The 20179-nt window shown below is 37.5% G+C and overlaps 1 protein-coding gene across 1 annotated transcript in view; it reads left to right on the forward strand.

Moving 5' to 3' along the window:
- The window catches only part of SCAMP2 (secretory carrier membrane protein 2), a 1193990-nt gene that overhangs the window by 1098894 nt on the left and 74917 nt on the right, over positions 1-20179 (forward strand). The window contains exon 8 of the mRNA XM_044077186.1: positions 4261-4378. Coding sequence (XP_043933121.1) covers positions 4261-4378 — 118 coding nt within the window. The remainder of the gene's footprint in view (positions 1-4260; positions 4379-20179) is intronic.

The raw sequence follows: 20179 nt of genomic DNA on the forward strand, positions 1-20179 counted from the left end.
GTTCCTGCACTACGCAAAAGTTATATAACTCGATGCTAATGTCCCCAGACATAAGAGCATCATATAAATAAGAGTTAATAAACCGAAAATGTTTATGGATGTCAAACAAAGTGACAGGTTGATATTCATCCTCATTATTTAAAATTTTTAACATACTAGCCTGATATACCTTTTGCTCCATAATAACTATATTGGAGCCTTTATCACTTTTCATAAATCTGAAAACACTACTTAGAGATTTAAGATGTCCCAAAGCTCTTCTCTCATCAAAATTTAAATTGTCATGGCCATTCCCCCTTGTTCTTAACACATTATTAAGATCTTCAATGCACAATTGCTCAAACACTTTAATAGTGTGGTGCAGCCTAGGGGTGAAACTAGAGGGTTTAATTAAAGCTTTGTTAAAATTCGGTAAATCGTGCATTAAGTATGATAAATTTAAATTTCTGGTAAACTTCTTTACATCAATTACAGTCCTACTGTAATTGGCTTTACTATAGGGTACAAAATTAAAACCATACTTTAACACACTTAATTCAACACTACTAAAAACATGATCAGTCAGGTTTAGAACACTGAAACAATCAATGTGTTCTGTCATGCCTCGTCCCCCGACGAATTCGACCCCAAAAAAGTATGGCTACGGGTTAACACAGTAGATTTATTACTGGTAGTAGGCTGTTTTTTTCTGTTAGTTGTTGAATCGTTACTCAATTTGCTTCTAACACTTTTATCTTGGTCAGTCTTGACTGGTGATGAACCAGTCGAGAAAATTCTTTGTCGATTAATGTCATTAACACCACTACCCTGATTGGTATCAGTTAAAGTATTGTCAACCAACATGTTCGGAACTATATCAGCTTTGTTAGAAATAGTGTTACCATCCAGATTATTAAAAAACGAGGCATCAAAGCCAGTTTTTGAAGTAACAACAACATCGCTGAATGAACGCTGATACACTTTATCACCAACATTGGTGCTCTGTCCCTTAAAGTTGTTACCACGAATGTTTAAAGCAAAATTGTTGTAAGCAGTTTTATTTATATAGGAGGCAATATCTTGCCTCAGTTTCGTATGTTTTCTATTGGTAACCTCTGCAGCGTGTAGATTCACCTCCTGAGACAGATTTTTAAAAAGTGAATTAAAGCTATCACAGGTTAACTTACTTTTAACATTGGCCTCAATGCTTGTAATCTCGGCTTTTAACAGATCCATTTTTTGAATATTGTTGTCAATGAGTAGTTTAAGAAAGTTCAACCCAGCTTCATTAAAAAATGAAACCAGAATGTCAAACATAGGATTGCCCAAACCGACTCCATTCGGGCACTTGAAAAACCGCAGTCCCTTAGGGACAATACCAAGTTCTATACATCGAGCAAAATAGCAGTTTTCTAGATGTAAAGATTTATACCTTTTGAGCAACTTCAATAGTTGCTCACGTTGGATAGTAAGTGATCCGTTGTTAACATCTTCATGACACCGCCTGGATGTATTAAATGGATTCTCGTTCCTGCTGAGTAGCTGCTCACAACAAACCCCAACAGCTTCACAAACGGGAAAAGGCAAACGTTTGTTCTTTGCTCCACGTCCGCTTCCGTTTGGCGTTGGACTGCCTAGGTCAATAACGGTGTCACACTCGTGAAAAGATGCCGCTGGACTCGATGTTTGTAAACCAGTGTCAGGTCCGTTGGCTTTAGCCATAAGGTACTTTAAAGAATTTTGAATGTCTATCAAAGTTGCCAAAAAAATCTTATTCACATTGTCAGCTCCCGAAGAGGGTGTGGTGTGGATAGACAAATTGAGCAAAGACTCATCAGCAACCTCCCCCATATCAAACAAAAAACCAATAAACCAGAAGGTAGACAAGAACAATTAAATCCAAAGGAATGGCAGAGATGACTGTAAAAAGGTACACGAGTAGCAATACAAACCAAAATAGCGTACAAAAAGTTTTAATAACCGCTTTCATCACACGACTTCATCAGAATACACTCCATTAAGAAAAAATGTTATTGTAATTAACTGAATGTTGCATATTTTATATATTTACATGCAGATGAATTACGACACCAGAAGGTTTCTTTCATTTAAAAAAGTATATCAGGTTTTTATGTTCTTCAAGAAAGAGAAAACCTGTGTCTCTGAACAGATTTCATCTAAGTGGCTAGCCCATTGTATTGCCATCTGTTATAACAAGTGCAGGAAAATAATACAGGGTTATGTTGCAGATCCTGCTCTAGTAATCTCTGCTGCATAAATTGTAAGTCATTCAATTCACAGCATTCTAGAGGCAGCAGCATGGAATAATCCGTACATGCACAAAAATTACATGTCCTTATGTTCATTTGGTGCTCCAATATTTGGGTGCACCCTGCTTTAGCATTGAACATGTCAATAAACTCTTGTAATACTGCTTGAATTTCCTGAAGTTGGGTAGGGAATAATTGTAGTGACAGCATTACCTCATTTACTGAAATTCTAACCAAATCTCGCGGAGAAGGTCTTGCACAACATCCTCCTCTGATTCCTTCTGTAAGCAACTACAAGTGCTGAAAATCAGTGACTCTGTGTCATGGTAGGTTGTCATCATATTGTCATGGTCGAGTTTGCGTTATTGCTTCCCGCTTGTCAGCTCTACTACGTAGTTAAGACTGCTCATTTTTGTCACAACTGTGAAAGGACCCTCCCATGCTGTCTGCAACTTATTTTGACAGACAAATTTAAGCAATATAACTTTTGTCCAGTTGTACATTCTCAGCCTCTGACTTGTCCATTCATACCAAGTGTTTTGTTTATACTTTGTAGTACTTTCAATCTAGCTTTCTCCTCTCTGGGTTCAGAAAATCCATACACAGGTAGTGGCAAGTTCTGGCTAGAGCCTGCCAAGTGCAGCATCATAGAAGGGGTGCTAGTAATGCAAATTTAGACAGTCTCTCAAAGAAAGAGTTGGAAAGTGTTGCTAAAGGGATTCACCTTCTACTCAACCTTTGCTTATTAATTATCTCTCAAGAAAACTGACTTGTGTAAACAAAGAAGGGAGAAGTGTGAAACGATTCTTAAAACCGTGCAAACTTGTAGTTGCATTTTCTATAAAATGCAGCAAAGGTGTAAATTGTAAAAACTAAAAAAACATGTATTCCTTTCCTCTGGAAATTTAATAGAATTATTAAAAAAAGTCTGTCTCTCTAAAACACATACACACACACGTGTACAAATAACAGAGTTTATTCCCTGACTAAATCTCTGCTACCTTATTTGGAAGGTAACTTTTTGATTTGCCTCAGGGAAAGTTATCTATTGCAGAAGTGAGGTATTTATCTAAAGTACTGTGCTAAAACTATTTTTTTCAGTGTTACCTCATTCCAGCATAAATCTGGGACTCCTAAGTTCAGTGTGTAATTATTCAGCTCATCAGTTCAAGTCAGTCAGTTTCAGCTTTTCAGTGGAAGTGTATTATACTATGGTCTCTGTGAATTAATGCATGAATTCACTTAAGAAGAGATGCTATCTAATTCTAGCATTAGTGAGTTCTTATCAGCAGGCTTTGCCAGCAACTACTTAAATGGACTTTAACCAGAGGTAGGCAGATTTCAAATACTTGTAGTTAAGAGTAGTGCTAAAGTAATTAGGTGATGGTTTTAGTCAAGTACCATCTGTTTATTCAAAACTGGTTTTGCATTTCTTTGTAAAAGCACATACTTGTTTTTATGTTTAATTTTTAAACTGTAGTACCCACCATCTTTAAAGAGCTTTATTAGTCAAATACAAGAAGCTTGTTGCTGAATTCTTATTAATACATACAAGGGTAATTTGTACAGTTTGTTGAATTATAACTGTTAGCTTCTGCTCTTATAAGAAATGGACCACACAAGACTGATGTGTATATGAGATGTATGAAATCACTGGAATCTAATTATAGCTTTGCTCTACAGGGGTACTGTGTGAACTTTATTTGTGTGTCTGGTGATGGTTAAACACTGAAGCAACAGTATGTATCTGCCTTATGCTCTTAAAGCCAGTCACCTCACAAATTTTGTTAGCATCACTGGCAGATACGTAGTCATGAATCCATTGGTTGCTTTAGTATTTGACAGAAACGTATTAAGCTACTATTTATCTTTCCTTTCTTTTCTTTGATGATGAAAAAAACAAGCCCTTCTGCAGTACTTGCAAATACTTGGAATGCTAAATGATGCTGTGAAAATTAAAGTATTTATTATGCAAAATTGTCATTAAGTTATTTTTCTTTTTTACTATTAGTGGCTGGATCCTTGCATTATCTATGATTAAAACTAATACTGCTGTTTCAGTCATTATGATGGTGGTGGCAGGATTCTTCACTATGAATGCTTTGCTTGCTCTTTTCCTACTAAAACGGGTAAGTTTTCTTTATAAAATATTCTCATATTTGTAAACCTGCAACTTCTTTGGTGACATGGTAAAAAACAGCACAAGTCTGTCCATTTTGATATGAGCCAAGTAAGAAAGAGAAAAATGAATAAGTATATATTCTCTTCAGTGCCTTTCTTGCAAACATGATGCACATTAAGTATAATTATATAAAAGTCACTTATTTATTTCGCAGACAGCTGAACTGAGAACACTGGAGACTGCTTCTCAACCTCGACCTTTTTCATAAAATTGCAAAAACATACATTTGATGCACTGTGCTAAACAATACAGTGGTAGGCAGATTTTAACAGACCTGTATATAGCACTGTTCAAACAATGCTTCCTGATAGCTGTTGATGGCTATAGGGCTTACCCAGTCATAAAAAAAGACTGAAGTAATCTAGATCTTTTGTAATTTAATAGAGTGACCTTACACGTAATTTACCACTTAACTTACAGTTTGAAAAGAGTGCAGAGCACCAGAGAATTGCAATGTAAAGCACTCTGCCATTGTAAGAAAGTTAGCAGAACATTTCAACTTACCATATCAGTGTGCAAGATGTTGTGTTAGGCATTGCAAGAGATTACCACAGTCAATTTATATTCCTCACATGGAATAAGGGACTAAAATGTGAGAGATTATTTATTTATTTTTTTTGTTCCTCCAGTTCCTCACTGATGTTCAAGCCTCTGTCTCTCTGCTGACCCATTTGTTTCTCTGGGATTTGAGAGCCCTAAAAGCCCATTCGTTCTTCTAAGGAAGTGAGAGGAGAGTGATAGAAAAGATGCTGTCTTCCACTTGGGGAGTCAGGACAGGCCTTCTTGTAAGCACTATCAGTTCTGCTGGCTGCAGTGCTCTTTGCACCACAGCATCAAAGATCAATTTGATCTTTTTTTTTAAATAAACATCTTTATTAAATTATCACACTGCGGTAGTGTTGTCGCCTCACAATTAGATGTTGCCCGCTCTATTCTCAGTTAGTGTCTTCTGTGTGGTGACATGCGTGAATGGGCCTTCCTTCGTTGATGGTCGTGCATTAGGCCCAGCAAGCCAGCACGTAAAAATCTACTGCCAATCATTAGCGGACCGGAGTTCCGCTGTGGAGACCCCTGACCGGGAAAAGCCAAAAGACACAAACAAACAATTAAATTATCACATATGACTTAGACAATCATAAATTTCTATAAATGAAAACAAACCATATTGACATAATTTTAGTTGCAAATATTATACATCACAAACCATGTTGAAATAATTGTACTTGCGAATATTATACATCACTTATAGTGTATCCAGTCATTGTCAGTCCAGCCCTAATGACTACAGACCAGTCGCTCTGATATCCACTGTTATGAAATGTTTTGAGCAGCTGATTAAAAAGCATCTTTCATAATGCCTACCTCCTGATTTTGACCCTCTGCAGTTTGTGTCCAGAGCTAACCAATCCATGGCTGATGCCATATTAGTAGCACTACACATCTCCCTTGAGCATTTAGAGGGCAAATACAGCTATGTGAGGATGCTGTTCATAGACTTCAGCTCTGGATTTAATATGGTGGTACCAATGCAGCTGATAGAAAAACTGGTGCATTTAGGAAATCAGTAAACCTCTCTATAACTGGATCCTGGACTTCCTGATAGAGGGACCCCACAGAGTGTGTATTCAGGTAAGAACACATCAAAGTGCATCAAGATTAACACCAAGGTTCCACAGGGATGTGTTCTTAGCCCACTGTTATTCCCCATCCTGAACTACGACTGCCATGCTAAGCAGAAGTTCAACCATATCATCAAGTTTGCTGATGACACCACAATCTTGGGGCTCATCACAAACAAAGATGAAAGGACATACAGAGAGGAGATAGCATCTCTGATCAGTTGGTGCAAGGGGAACAACCTTGACCTGAATGTAAGCAAGACCAAAGAGATTATCATTGACTTCAGGAAAAGGAGGACAAACCACCCAGTGCTCAGGATCAATGGTGAGAGTGTGGAGAGGGTTAAGAGTATGAAATTCCTGGGTGTACACATATCAGATGATCTCTCGTGGTCAGGAAACAAAGAAATAAAAGTCAATAAAAGGTCAAGAAAGTGCACCAACACCTCCGCTTTTTAAGAAGGCTGAAAAAAAGCTAACCCTCCTCCTCGTATTGTTTCCACCTTCTATAGAGATACAGTAGAGACCATCCTCACCTGCAGCTTCACAGTGTGGTTTGGATGCTGCACAGTAGAAAAGAAGGTGATACAAAGAGTGGTGAGGTTTGCAGAGAAGGTAACAGGTTCCAGTCTTCCATCGATACAACATCTTTATTCTGCAAGAAGCATCTGAAAAGCCACCAAAATAATACAGAACAACACTCATCCTGTGCATTTACTGTTTAAGCATCTGGAATCAGGCATGAGATATCACAGCATCCGCTGCAGGACTACAAGATTCAGTAACAGTTTCTACCCTACAGTGATTAGAATTCTGAACTCAGGCACTAGTCCCAGAGGTCTGGACACATAAGTGAATTTTTATTTATTTATGCAGTATATACCTACATATATTCCAAGTAAGTGCAGTATTTTATTTATTATATCCATAGTCAATATTTAACTCACCAAGTGCAATATTAGACAAATAACTTGGGCGTTTCAATCTGTAGGGTGTTTTGTATTACTTTAAATATGGTAGTTCATTTAACTCAAGGGAGGGTATTCTTTTCATATACAAGTGTTGGTAAATGTACTCTTTCTTGCATGTATTGAGAGTAGTATTGTATTTGTTATGTTTATTCCTCTATTCATATGAATTGAGTTGATGCACAAAATTTTGTTTAGGCTACATGTGTGTAGTTCTAAATGACAATAAAGTTTGCTTTGACTTTGATTACATGACTTATTCGAGTCCTGCCTTCTTTTAAATCTCGTTCCTCCTCTACATGTATTGTTCCCACAGTTAACATTTTTCCTGTATAATTTGCTCCTACCCTTTTCTAAAGATCCCAATTCCAGTTGTTTTGTCTCTATTACTATATTCACTACTTCTAGTAAAGCTAGTTTGGACTTTGATTTCCGTTTTCTAGTAACTTTTTTTTTTTGTTTTTTGGCAGCCACCATAATTAGACTCAGCAAGGCCCTGATTTTCTTTCATAGCTCAAAAAATAATTTACTTGGTTGCACCAAATTGCTAACCCAGTGTATCTGACAGAGCAGTCTGCAGGGAATATTTAAAGTCTGCCGACTCATTACACTCCCACAAAATATGTTCCCACTTACCACTTTCTTCCCTGTCACACCTCCAACATTTGTTGTCTACCTGATAAAAAATTCTTTGGAGTTTACCTGGGGTATAAAAATACCTATGTAAACACTTTTATTTTATTTATTTCACATTTGTTAACCAGGTTAGTCCAATTGAGTTTGCAAACAAACCCATTTTCAGTGGAGACCCGAGGGGAAAAGCCCCAACAAACACAAGTAAAAATTAAAATGACAATATACAAATATTAAGTAACAATCACAATACAAAATAATTGTAAAAAAGAAAAGGTTATTAGCTATTTGCTTTGCATTGATAGTAAGCAGCCCATTTTCAGTGGAGACTCAAGGGAAAAAGCCCCAGCAAAGATAAACATACATACTATTAAAAACAACACTGCAAGTTTGAAATTAATTATAAAGACAAAAAGAAAAGAAAAAAATTATGAACATTAAGGGTTGCACTGATAGTAGTGGACTAAAATTTACTACATATAGTGTGGAGAAAGGGAGGGAGCTATAGTAGGACTATAGTAGTAGAGCTGAGGGTTTAGGAGGTTAGTTTAAGTGGAAGTTACTAACAGAAGGAAAGTTAGGAGATGCAACAGGTTATACAATGGGAGAGACTAAGACTACGTGTGGTCAAGGCAACGGCGTAATTTCAAGTTTATTAGGTGGGATTTAAGTTCCTTTTTAAAACAGGGAAAGGAAAGGTTGGAAAGGTTGGATCTAATATGGAGAGGGAGTTTGTTCCAATTTAGTGAGACACAGTGTTTGTAAAGTAGTTTGCCAGTATTCCTTTTGGGTTTATAAACTGAGCAAAGATGCTGATCAGCACTCTGGAGAGGCCGTGGGGGGGGGGGGGGTAGAGAGTAACATGGGAGGTGAGAGCAGGGCAGGCAGAGGGGTTGTTGAGTATGGAAAAGGTAGTGTGGAGTTGCGATTGTAGGAGAAGGTGTGGCATTTCCAGCCACTGAAGTTTGTTTAGTGAGAGGCAGTGATGTGAAGAGAGTGGTTGGTTTAGATTAAATCTGGCAATTTTGTTGTTTGTTAAGTTTCTGCATTGAGGTAGTTCGGATATTGGTAAGGATGGGGGAAGCATATAGAAGACTGAGTAAGAGAAATGCCTGCACAAGAGTGCATTTAGTGGCAGTAGTGAGGAATTTTTTGTTCCTATAAAGTAGTCCCAAGTTTTTGGTGGTTTTTTTTGATGGCCTATTGTATTTGCAAGTCAAATTTTAGTTGGTCATCAATTATTACCCTAAGGAGTTTGGTGTGTGAGGCAGGGGAGATGGTGGTGCCATCTAGGGAGAAAAGATAAAAGTTTGATTTAAGGTGAGAGAGTATCTGAGGTAGGAAGAGAAGGAGAAGAGTTTTCTTAGGGTTTAGGATTAGTTGATTGTTTCTGAGCCATTTTTCAACAGAGATAAATGAATTCTGTGTTACTATGTGTAGTTCAGAGACAGTATTGGTGATAGATAAGAGAGTAGAGTCATCTGCATATTGTGTTACAGATAAGAGACTGCAGGATGAATGTAGGTTGTTGGTAAAAATGTTGAAAAGGAGCGATCCAAGTATGGAGCCTTGGGTTACTCCTGTTTGAACAGCAAGGAAGGGTGAAAAAGACTGCTGCAATCTAACAGCTTGTTTTCTGTCAGTAAGGTAGGATCGGAACCGGCCAAGAGTAGAAGGAGAGAGGTTTAGGTCTGAAAGTTTAAGAAGGATGGGATGAGACACAGTGTTGAAGGTTTTAGAGAGATCAAGGAATAGACAGGAGATGAGGAGGTTGTTGTCCTTAGCTTCTGCAACCTTTTGAGTAAAGGGTAGTAAGGCAGTCGAGGTACTGTGTTTAGGGCGGAAACCATGTTGCAAGGGGGTGAGGAGATTTTCGTGAATGAGATAGAACAGTAGTTGAGTATGTATACATTTTTCAAGGATCTTTGAGAGCGTTGAGAGAATAGAGGTTGGTCTGTAGTTAGAGGGTTCAACAGAGTTGCCACCTTTATGCAGAGGAGTGGTATAGAAGGTTTTCCATATTTCTAGTGTGGTATATTCCTGAATGGAGTGGTTGATTAAGATAGATAAAGCCTTCTAGACTTTGTTGCATATTTTTGGAGACATACACATACCCCAATTGTTTCTTTGTGAATTTTGTGAATTGCTTATCCAGTCTGTCTTCCCAATTCTTTCTAACCTCCTCTGATTGATTTTTATAGTTATCATGCAATATTTTGTATGCTGTACTAATTATTCATGTTTTAACAGTAGCTTCTGTTATATATTCTACTAAAATCTCTACCAGTGTTGGCCTTTCACTTAAGATCCTCCTACTGATTTATCTTTGCCTATACTCTGATATCAATCCTTGATAGGGAAGGTAATCTCTGTCCTACAGCCCAAGTAAATTCATGGCCTCTTCCCATTCTGTTACCTTTCCCTCTCTAATTATTTGCTTAGCAGTACCTTGGTTCTTTTACTAGTTTTCTCCAATAATTTCCAGCCCCTCTTGCCTATTGTCTGTATTCCTAATTGCAGTTTGTAATTGCAATTTTCTGTATGGTTATTGTTATTCTCCTTAAGGACCTGCATCCAAAATCACACACAGTCTCTCCTTGTTTCTTGAGCTTCCCCTATTTCTTCATTATCCCTTGCCACTTTTAATTATAATTTTCTGCTTATGCTATGTATAGGAGCCTTAACTGTGTAGCTCTGAAATACCCCGTCAATTCATGTAATTTCATACCGCTTTGCTCAGTTGGAAGAATCAGCTTATCCCACTTGACTTTGCCGTCTTCCCTGTTAGATAAATCTTTCAGCTCTTTACTTACTATCCACAACTTCTCCTCTAGCTGATATATATATATATATATATATATATATATATATATATATGTGTGTGTGTGTGTGTGTGTATATATATATATATATATATATATATATATATATATATATATATATATATATATATATATATATATATATATATGCCTGACCTGTGTATAAAACTAAAGAGACTAAAAACATTTTTACTTCTTATATCTTGCTGTCCATTTCTAAATAACAGAGCTTCCAGTTTCACAGTTTTTGTATTATCTTTTTTAGTCTTTTCCCATATATCCTTAACTGCCACACACCAGAACCCTTTAAATCCATACTCCTAGTGCTTCCTTTTTATCATTTCCCCAAAAAAATGCATATTGCTGAACCAATCTGTATGTAGGTAAATCATTTACAGCTATTGCCTTTGTTTTAGCTTTGTTAATTTTGTATCCCAAAAAGATATGATACTGTTTCAAAATGTTCCACAACACTGAAATGTCCTTTTCTGGTCTTATCATGTGTAAAATAATATCACCTGCAAAAAGAGCCAACTTTTCTCGACTACCATGCCAATTATATCCTTGAATTTTTGAGTGCCTTATTTTTCCCCCAATTGTTCTAAATATAGTGCAGATAACAAAGGGGAAAGAGGATACCCACCCCTGCCTGGTTCCTCTGCTCAAACAGAAATTGTCAGAGAGGAACCCACCCACTTTAATTTTCACCTCTGATTCCTCATATATCCTCCTAATCAACCTTAAAATTTTATCAGGGAATGCAAATACTTCATTACCTTGCTCATAAAGTCCCAGCTTAATCTGTTAAAAGCTTTTTCCACATCACGACCCACCAACAACAGTGGTATTTTCTTACATTCAGCTCCCCTCCAGTTCATTAATGTTCTGCTAATGTTGTCAAATGTTTGCATCCCCTCCACAAAACAACATTGATCCATGCCTGTCAGTTTTGGCATCACCTTTGCCATTCTTTTACCATTATAGACATAAACACTTCATAATCACAGTTTAGAATTGAAATGGGTTTATATGAAGCTGGGTCTGATGGGTCTTTACTGTCTTTAGGCATTATAGCCACCACAGCTTCTTCCCCTCCTTTTAACATACTGTTAAGCAAAACCTTCCAGGTCTTTATCAATTTCTTCCATACTAGCTTCCAAACTTCCACAGGAATACCACCTATTCCTGGGGACTTTCTTGCTGATTGATTATACATCACCTTATCTCATCTCCGCCTTTCCCATCCATTAATAATTGAATCTTATCTGCCTCTAACCTTGGCATATTTAATTTTTCCATAAACATTTCCATTTATACCTATTCTTGATCTCCATATTTCTCTCTCTATACAGACTTTCATAAAATTTACGAAATATTTCTAATACCTTTACAGAAACTCGTTATATTTCTTGTTCTTCATCTCGCTCACTGGCTACAAACGCTAATTGTATAGAGCGATAGCATTATGGAGCCTTTATTTAGCCATTGGGAGCTTTTTTTCTTACTTTCATTTATTTTGGTTGTATTATTACTAAGTGTATTATTTGTCTTTCGGCCACGATTGCATACCGGCTGCAGACGCTGAATTCATAGAGCGCTCTGCTAGTGGAGCTTTTCGTTCAGCCGTTAGGAGCTTATTACCTTACTTCATTTGATTTCTAGTGTGTTACCTAACAGCTATATCTCGTTGTTGTATTTGTTGTGTTTGTTTAATTTTAACGACAACAGTCTACACTCCACTGTTCCTATTACCTAGCATTTAAACAAAGTTTATGATAGTGCAATATGCACAGCTGATACTTAAACAGTGATAACTTTTATTTACAAGTCTAACTCTTTAAACTGAGCTGATGCTAGATGTAATTTCAACATTACTGTAACCTAATAGAATGCATTGATTACTGCTCAGCTACCTAGGGTTTGCTCGCTGTCCCTGTAAATTGCTCTGTGGGGCGTTTTATTTTTCCCAACTCCTGTTTTATATGTTGATAGACTCCTAACCTAAGTCCTCTTTGCTGCTTTATCTAAATTCATTATTTAGTAGACCTGTGCAACCTTTTAAAGTGACATTTGGATGTTAACTGTGTGAAAACCTGTGTTTGAGATGCATTTGAACTTGGTAGAGTTTTTTTTTTTTTTTTTTTTGCCTTATGCTCACTATTGCTACATTATCCTATTCATTAATTGCTAACCTGTGTTATAACTAGTTAAAGTCTATGTAGTTATACCTGGAATCTTATAGAGTTTATCATATTTGATACAATCTAACATTCTTTCATCTCTGCTTTCTACTTAGAAAATATCTAGTACTGTTATTACTGTATGCTTGTGCACACTTGACTGTTGTCTGCCTGCTACATAACATTTCACTCAATCACATAATTTGTTTTTATCTCTCTCTCCTGTGCATTTTCCAGCTTGTGATCCAGCCCATGCTGCTTTACCCTACTGAATTGCTCCCTACTGGAAGGCCACACTAAAGAAACCTCAACCAAGGACATTCTTAAAACAATTTTGACTCCCTTCTTCTCCCAGCAAGGAACTTGTCTTGGAAGTATGTGTTATTCCCAACCTTGTAAAACTTTCAAGTAGTAGATACCTACTAGTAGGTCACAGTGTGCCTCCCTGCCAGGTTAGCCTGCAGCCAAACCTCCCCTTATCCACCCCTTTTGGTGTCTTTTGACCAACCCTCCCTATCTATTTCTACACTATTACTGTCTCACAATAAGCTGCCTCCCCCTTACTGAATATTAAGAGTGTGTTGCTTCTAACTAACTGCCCACTAGGTGGTGCTCCTCTACCTCCCTACTGTCCCTGTTTCTCCTGCCACTCTCCTCCTCATCTCACCTACCTAGTTCCACTGCTCCCCTTCTGCTGCCCTCTCCCCTACTATCTCTCACTGGACTACCTTTCCACAGTTTGTCTTCCACTCAGCAAACACCCATCTCAATCCCTTCTCACAACCTACTATCTTCTCCTACTCTCATTCTTCCATCTCCATACCCACAACTCTACTTCTCTGACACTCTCTTAACCTACCACACATCTCAGCAAACTTACCTTCTGCTCTTTCTCTCTCTCTACTGATTGATTTTCACCACTTCTTCTCCTTCTCTGGGCTCATTGATTTTCACCACTTCTTCTCCTTCTCTGGGCTCATTGATTTTCACCACTTCTTCTCCTTCTCTGGGCTCATTGATTTTCACCACTTCTTCTCCTTCTCTGGGCTCTTCCCGCTCCGTTCGCCCTACGGGCTCACTCTGCTCCCGTACCCTACCCCCAATTCCCACCCACCCCCAGTGACCCTAGACTTATACCCGCCTAGCCACTCCCCCAATATTCTCACCTCCAATCACATTTCCAGCTTCATTCCTACCTACTAACTCTCTATTACTTATTACAGCCACACCCATCCCCTACCATCCCACTTTCAATTAAGTTCCAACCCAGTTAAGCGCAACAAACTTAATATGCCTTTCACTCTTAAACTACCTTTCTCACTGCTACTACTTAACATCCTTCTTTTCTACTACACCCTCACTTCCTATGAGTATCTCACTCTCAACAAATCTCCTAAGTTATCTAAACACACTACCACTGTCCTACCTAAATCTGAACAAACCTTTACTAACCTCCTGTCTACCTGTCCTTTCCTTACCCCTCACTATCACAGAATACTTCATAACAGGTATCTCACAACAAAAAAGTACTACCTAATTATACCCCTTAAAAACTCTAAAGCATGTCCACTCCCACTAACACTCCTACTGTTACACGGGGACATTCATCCCAACCCTGGGCCTGATAATCCCATCAACCACTCCCTCACTAACCAAACTACCAACCACTTTAGTACTCCTTTCTCTCCTAACTCACTTACAATAGCACACCTAAACATTCGAAGCATTAACAACAAAATCACACAACTGCATGCTTTAATTGACCTCTCGCATTTGATATCCTCTGTCTTACTGAAACCTGGCTTAAACCAGGGACCAAAGACAATGAAATTACCCACCTGGATATAACATTTTAAGGCAGGATCGCCTAAACAAAAGGGTGGAGGAGTTGCCTTACTCTATAAATCTGAACTACAGGTGTCCTCAATCGACTCCCTGCCTCCCTTACCTGCAAATGCTGAAATACTCTTCAGCAAATTCCAAATAAATAAAAGCAAAGCCATCTATATAATATGTTCCTATATCCCCCCTGGCAACAACTTAAATACACTTGAAAACATTGTTAGCTGGCTCTCCGGAAACTTTCCTCAGGAAACCATAATACTAGGAGACTTTAATATTGATTGGAACTCCTGCATAACACCAAAACCCATCTCTCACCTTAACCTCTTCAATTTTCAACAAACCATAAACTCCCCAACTAGAATTAACAAAACGACCAATAAACAAGCCATCCTGGACTGGATATTAGTCAACAATAATCACCTCTTATATAAAACAGGAACACTCCCAGACAAAATCAGCGACCATCTCCTCACCTACATCACTAAACAAAAAAATAACAATTTCAAACAGGCTAGCTATCGTACTATACGTAGCAAAAAAAACTTTAACCTTCCTTCTTTCCGAAATGAACTCAAAGAATACAACTGGTCAGCTCTAAAATACCTCCCCCTAGATGAAGCTGTTACCCTATTCAACAACACATTTCTCAATATCCTTGACCATCACGCCCCCTCTCGCTTAATCAGAATAGGATCCAAAGCAGCCCCTTGGCTTTCTAAAGAAACCAAGCAAACCATGCTATTAAGGAACAAACTATGGTCAAAATGGAGAACAACAAAAAACCAAACTGACCATCAAAACTTCAAACAACTTAGAAACAGCACAAAAAAACTCACCTATCTTGATAAAAAAAATTATTACCTTCAATGTCAGCAAAACCAAAATCTTAGTCCTAAGAAATTCTGGTCAGGAATCAACAAATTGCTCCATCCAGGGAATACCAAAACACCTACTCCAACTAACCTAGCTCAAACCCCTCCCAACATAATTGCCAATACATTCAACAACTTTTTCTCTGAAACAGTCACCTCACTAGCAAACACCATGGCTCCCCCCACTTCCCCTCAAAAGACTTCTCCTCAAATAGATACCCCCACACTAAAATTTAAGACAGTCTCCACTACCTACATACGTAAATTACTCTCAAAGCTGAAACCATGCACTCCATCAGCCGACCAACTACCAGCCGAATATCTACAACTAGCAGCAGCAGAACTAGCATACCCAGTCTCCATCTTAATTAATAGAACAATAACCAAATCGACTATTCCTTCCCTCTGGAAGGTCTCCCACATCATTCCTCTGCATAAAGGAGGAAACACTAACGAGCTTACGGATTTCCGTCCCATAGCCCTTCTATCACCTCTATCTAAAATTATGGAACGTTGTATACACCAACAACTTTTAAATCATCTCTTACGTAATAGCCTACTAGCAGACTCCCAACACGGCTTTAGACCTTTCCATAGCACTTCTACTGCTCTTCTCTCCTTCACAGACAATATCAACAAAAATCGCAATAACAACCTTTTCTCCTCTGCTTTATTTCTCGACCTGTCTAAAGCCTTTGATATGGTGAATCATCAACTTCTGCTACACACTTTGAAATCTCTCTCACTTGACTCTATGGCATTGCACTGGTTTGACTCTTACTTGAAGGATAGAAAACAAGCTGTGCTTTGGGCCAGCCATCTATCTTCTCAGCTCCCAGTCACTATCGTGTCCCTCAAGGATCCATCCTAGGTCCCCTTCTTTTCTCCATATTTATCAATAACCTATCTATTTCACTCCCAACATCCACATGTATTCAGTATGCAGGCGATTCAACTCTCATCTGCTCTGCTGGATCTCCATCTGAACTCCATTCTTCTTCCCAAAAAGTCTTTACAGCAGCAGAAAAATGGTTCCAACATATCTGTCTCCTCCTCAATCCCAAAAAAACCAAATTATTACTTTTCTCACCTACCCCTAAGTCTACCCACTTCTCCTTCTCTATTGTTTCTGATAATGGCACTATCATTACACCTGACCTTTCAACTAAACTGCTAGGTTTTACAATAGATAATCAACTGAACTTTGATTCCACATTAACCTAACCATCAAAGCTGTAAATAAAAGATAGGTGCCCTCTATAGACTTAAGCCCTTTCTTACACCGACTAGCAGGGTGTCTCTAGCCCAAACACATCTCATCTCTACATTACTGTATGCCTCCCCATCCTTTATCAACCTTTCAAAATCAAACCTTCACAAACTTGCCACAACCTACCATAACATTGCCAGATTTGCCACAGGTTCCCCATTTCGTACCCATCATTGTGATAATCTCAAAAAACTCAGCTGGCTTGAACTTCAAAATCTAATTCTCCTCCACCAGTTAGTTATCACCTATAAAATTCTCCATTACCCTAATAATACACCAATACTTAATAACCTTGTCACCCCTACAAGAATCTTACTTCCCTCCGCTCAGCAAACAAACTGCTAGTCACTACTCTCAAATCACACAATAAAGCTGGCGACTCCTTGTTTACAAATGCTGTTGGCTCTTACTGGAATAAACTTCCCATAGAACTGACCTCCCTAGGCTCATCAAAACTTTTCAAGAAACAACTAAGGCACCATTTCAAATCCAACTGGCTATGCCCTTGTTCTAATCCTGACTGACTTTAGTGCCCAACTCTCTTTACAACTCCCTCCTCTACTTTCTCTGCTTGTCTCTACTACTTGTATCACTCCTCCTCTGTAGCTCACCTTATATCCACTTAGATATTACTTTTCCTATAACATCTTTTCTCTTTACTCAATACACCTCTGGATCCTGTCATCTACCCTCTCACTTACACTCACACTTTGCTCCCTGCCATGCAATTCTATTTCTTAGAACTGGTGCCCTGGCACAAATGTATTATCTTAGCTGTCAATACTATATAGTATAGACCTTTGTATGTGCTACCTCTTTCTTCCTTTCTTTTCAAAACTTACTACTCCTGCTTCTCCTAATAACATGGGATTAGGAATTTTCTACTCAGTATTTAGTATTTTAAGTATTATACATATTCTGTAAAAATGATGTAATTCAAGAACTGTACAATTCTGTAAATATGTTTCTGTATTGTTAATATCCTACATTCAATTAGTTCATCAATCCTTATAAGTTGTATCATATAGTAATGTTTTTTATGTAATGTACCAGTTATAGTGGAGCTTTTCTCCTCGGGCCTCTGCTGAAAATGGACATGTATCCAGCCAGACTAGCCCGGTCAACAAATGTAAAATAAAATAAATAATAAATAAAATAAAATAAAATTGTTATAGGCTCCCTAAGCTTGGTGACAACCCTTTTTACTTTCTGTTACCTGAACCGTTGCACTAAAATTTTTTGTGCTCTGGCATTATCAAAAAACAGTTCCTAAACAGTAATCTTTATAAACTCATGCATATTATCAAGGTAATCCTTTATTTTCTGTGTAGCACTCTGCAGTTGCTCCTCCTCTTATTCTGTGAGATTCTATTCTGTAGTACTTTAACATTTGTCAGTCCCTCTAAATAAGTCTTGTTGCTTCTTAACTGTGTCTCTCTCATTTATTTCCACTCCATTTTTAAACTACAGTTTAATTTTATCCCACACTCTAGCAATATTTAAGAAGAAATTTCTGTCTAACATAACTCCTCCTGAATTATTACCACTACCTGTTCCTTAAGTTCTTCTCTTTTCAACAGATAGGTGGACAATTTCCAGTATCTCATTTTTATTTTATTACCCTGCATTTTAATTTTAGTTATTATTGGTGCATGATCTGAAATAGTTATTGGATGTATATCAAAACTTTCAGTTAAATGTACATGTTCCTGTGAAATGTAGGTTCTGTCTCACCTAGCCCAGTTTTTGTATCTTTGGGAATAATATGTAAATTCACTCCAAACTCCTCCTAGTGAATTCACATATTCTGTGCCAAATATTTTCATAAATTTCTTCAAAAATCTACCCTCCTTTGTTAAATTTTCCCTTCTAGGCCCCCCAGCCACATCTTCCTTGCTGCAAATCAAACTCCACTCCCCAACTATAAGTAATATTTACTGCTGAAAACTGATAAGTTCTCCCAGAATTTTCTTAAGCTCCATTATAGCAGTTTTAGGTGGAATATAAATATATGTTAGTGTAGTCCTCCTCCCTTGATAATAGCCCCTTAGTACTACACATCTACCATTATTATCTTTTTTCTCCTCCTCTATAACTATTGAAGCTCCACTTGTAATTAATAGAAGTACTCCTCTTTTCCTTTGTCCCACGTATTCTGCTGAATAACTGTCCTGGAAACCTTTCATTATCAAACTCAGGTCTATATCACTTCATCAAAGTGATGCTTCAGTGAACGGAATTTCATTGGAAATGACGTTCATTGAAGTCCGCTCATTTTGGGGTTGCAACCCCCCCCCCACTAATTATGTATACCAGCACCGAGATCACTCTACAGTGGGGAAAGGGGAAGTTTCCTGATCTCACTGTATCGCAATCTCATTATGAATAGTTCGACAAATGGCATGTTCTATGTAAGTGCACTGATGCTGTTTGCTAAACTGATTTTTCATTGAACTGATAGGAACCCATCAGATTCACATGTTGAGTTATTTGCACTCTATATAGTTAATATAGTTCACTTTAGTATATTTGTTGTGTATATATGTGACGCCATTTACATTTAAAGATAATATCGAAAGGCTCATTGTTAAAAAGTTATTATTTCTGCCTTTCATTTGTAACACTTTTTTTGTTAGATATCTAGTTCCAGCTTTTGTTTTACATGCACGCGCTAATGTTTGGCAAGTTGACCTTTTATACAGTTGTTTCTTGTCATATCCATTTGAACGTATATGTCAAATCTTACAAAACTTTTTTTTATTTAAAACTCTCAAAAAAATACACCCCAAAAATCGATTAACTGAATATTAACACACAAAATTATGTACATCTTCAAACATTGAAGTTTTACCTTCCTAATAGGAACAATTGTCCCAGAGTGACAGCCACACTCAAAGACTTGGGTTAACCTAAAAGGAAGGATGTCCACACTAAGCTGCTGTGCTTCTACTAAGTGCTGTCTGGTTTTGGCCTATCTTTATTACTCTCCAAGAATGAAAAAGCATCTGAATGCTTTCAGAAAACATCATCTCCTAGCCATTGAAAGAAAGCTATTAAAAGAAAGAAGTATTCTGGTTCTGTTGCTCTTTATCAGATTGTCATTCCATGGAGACATGAGAACCAGATACAGGACTGCTTCAATAAGTGTTTACTTATTTATTTGCTAGAGGAGAGCTTTATTGTATTCAATGTTCTTTTTTATTTGTTTTCTCTTAAAACGTGTTACCAGATAAAACCAAGAGTCTCTATCCATTCATTCCCTCGTGCAAAAACGTGAAAAAGAAAATAATTTTTTCTTGTATCATGCTATTTTGAACAGACTTTTTTTTACATTGCCTGTATTCCACTGAACAAGGACAAAGAGAAAAGGAGGAAAAAAAACAGGGACACCTTTTTTAATTTAGTATCCCCATTACACTTGAAAATAACTTATTTTTACATTATAGCATGCAGATATCATGCACTGTACAAATATTATTATTAAGAATTAAAGTTTGTTCTACTTACAGTTAACCCCTTCCTTCTTCATTTAAACTCCA

Source organism: Protopterus annectens, chromosome 7.part0 (genome assembly GCF_019279795.1).
Source record: "Protopterus annectens isolate FY-2018-M chromosome 7.part0, PAN1.0, whole genome shotgun sequence".
Taxonomy (NCBI): Eukaryota; Metazoa; Chordata; order Ceratodontiformes; family Protopteridae; genus Protopterus; species Protopterus annectens.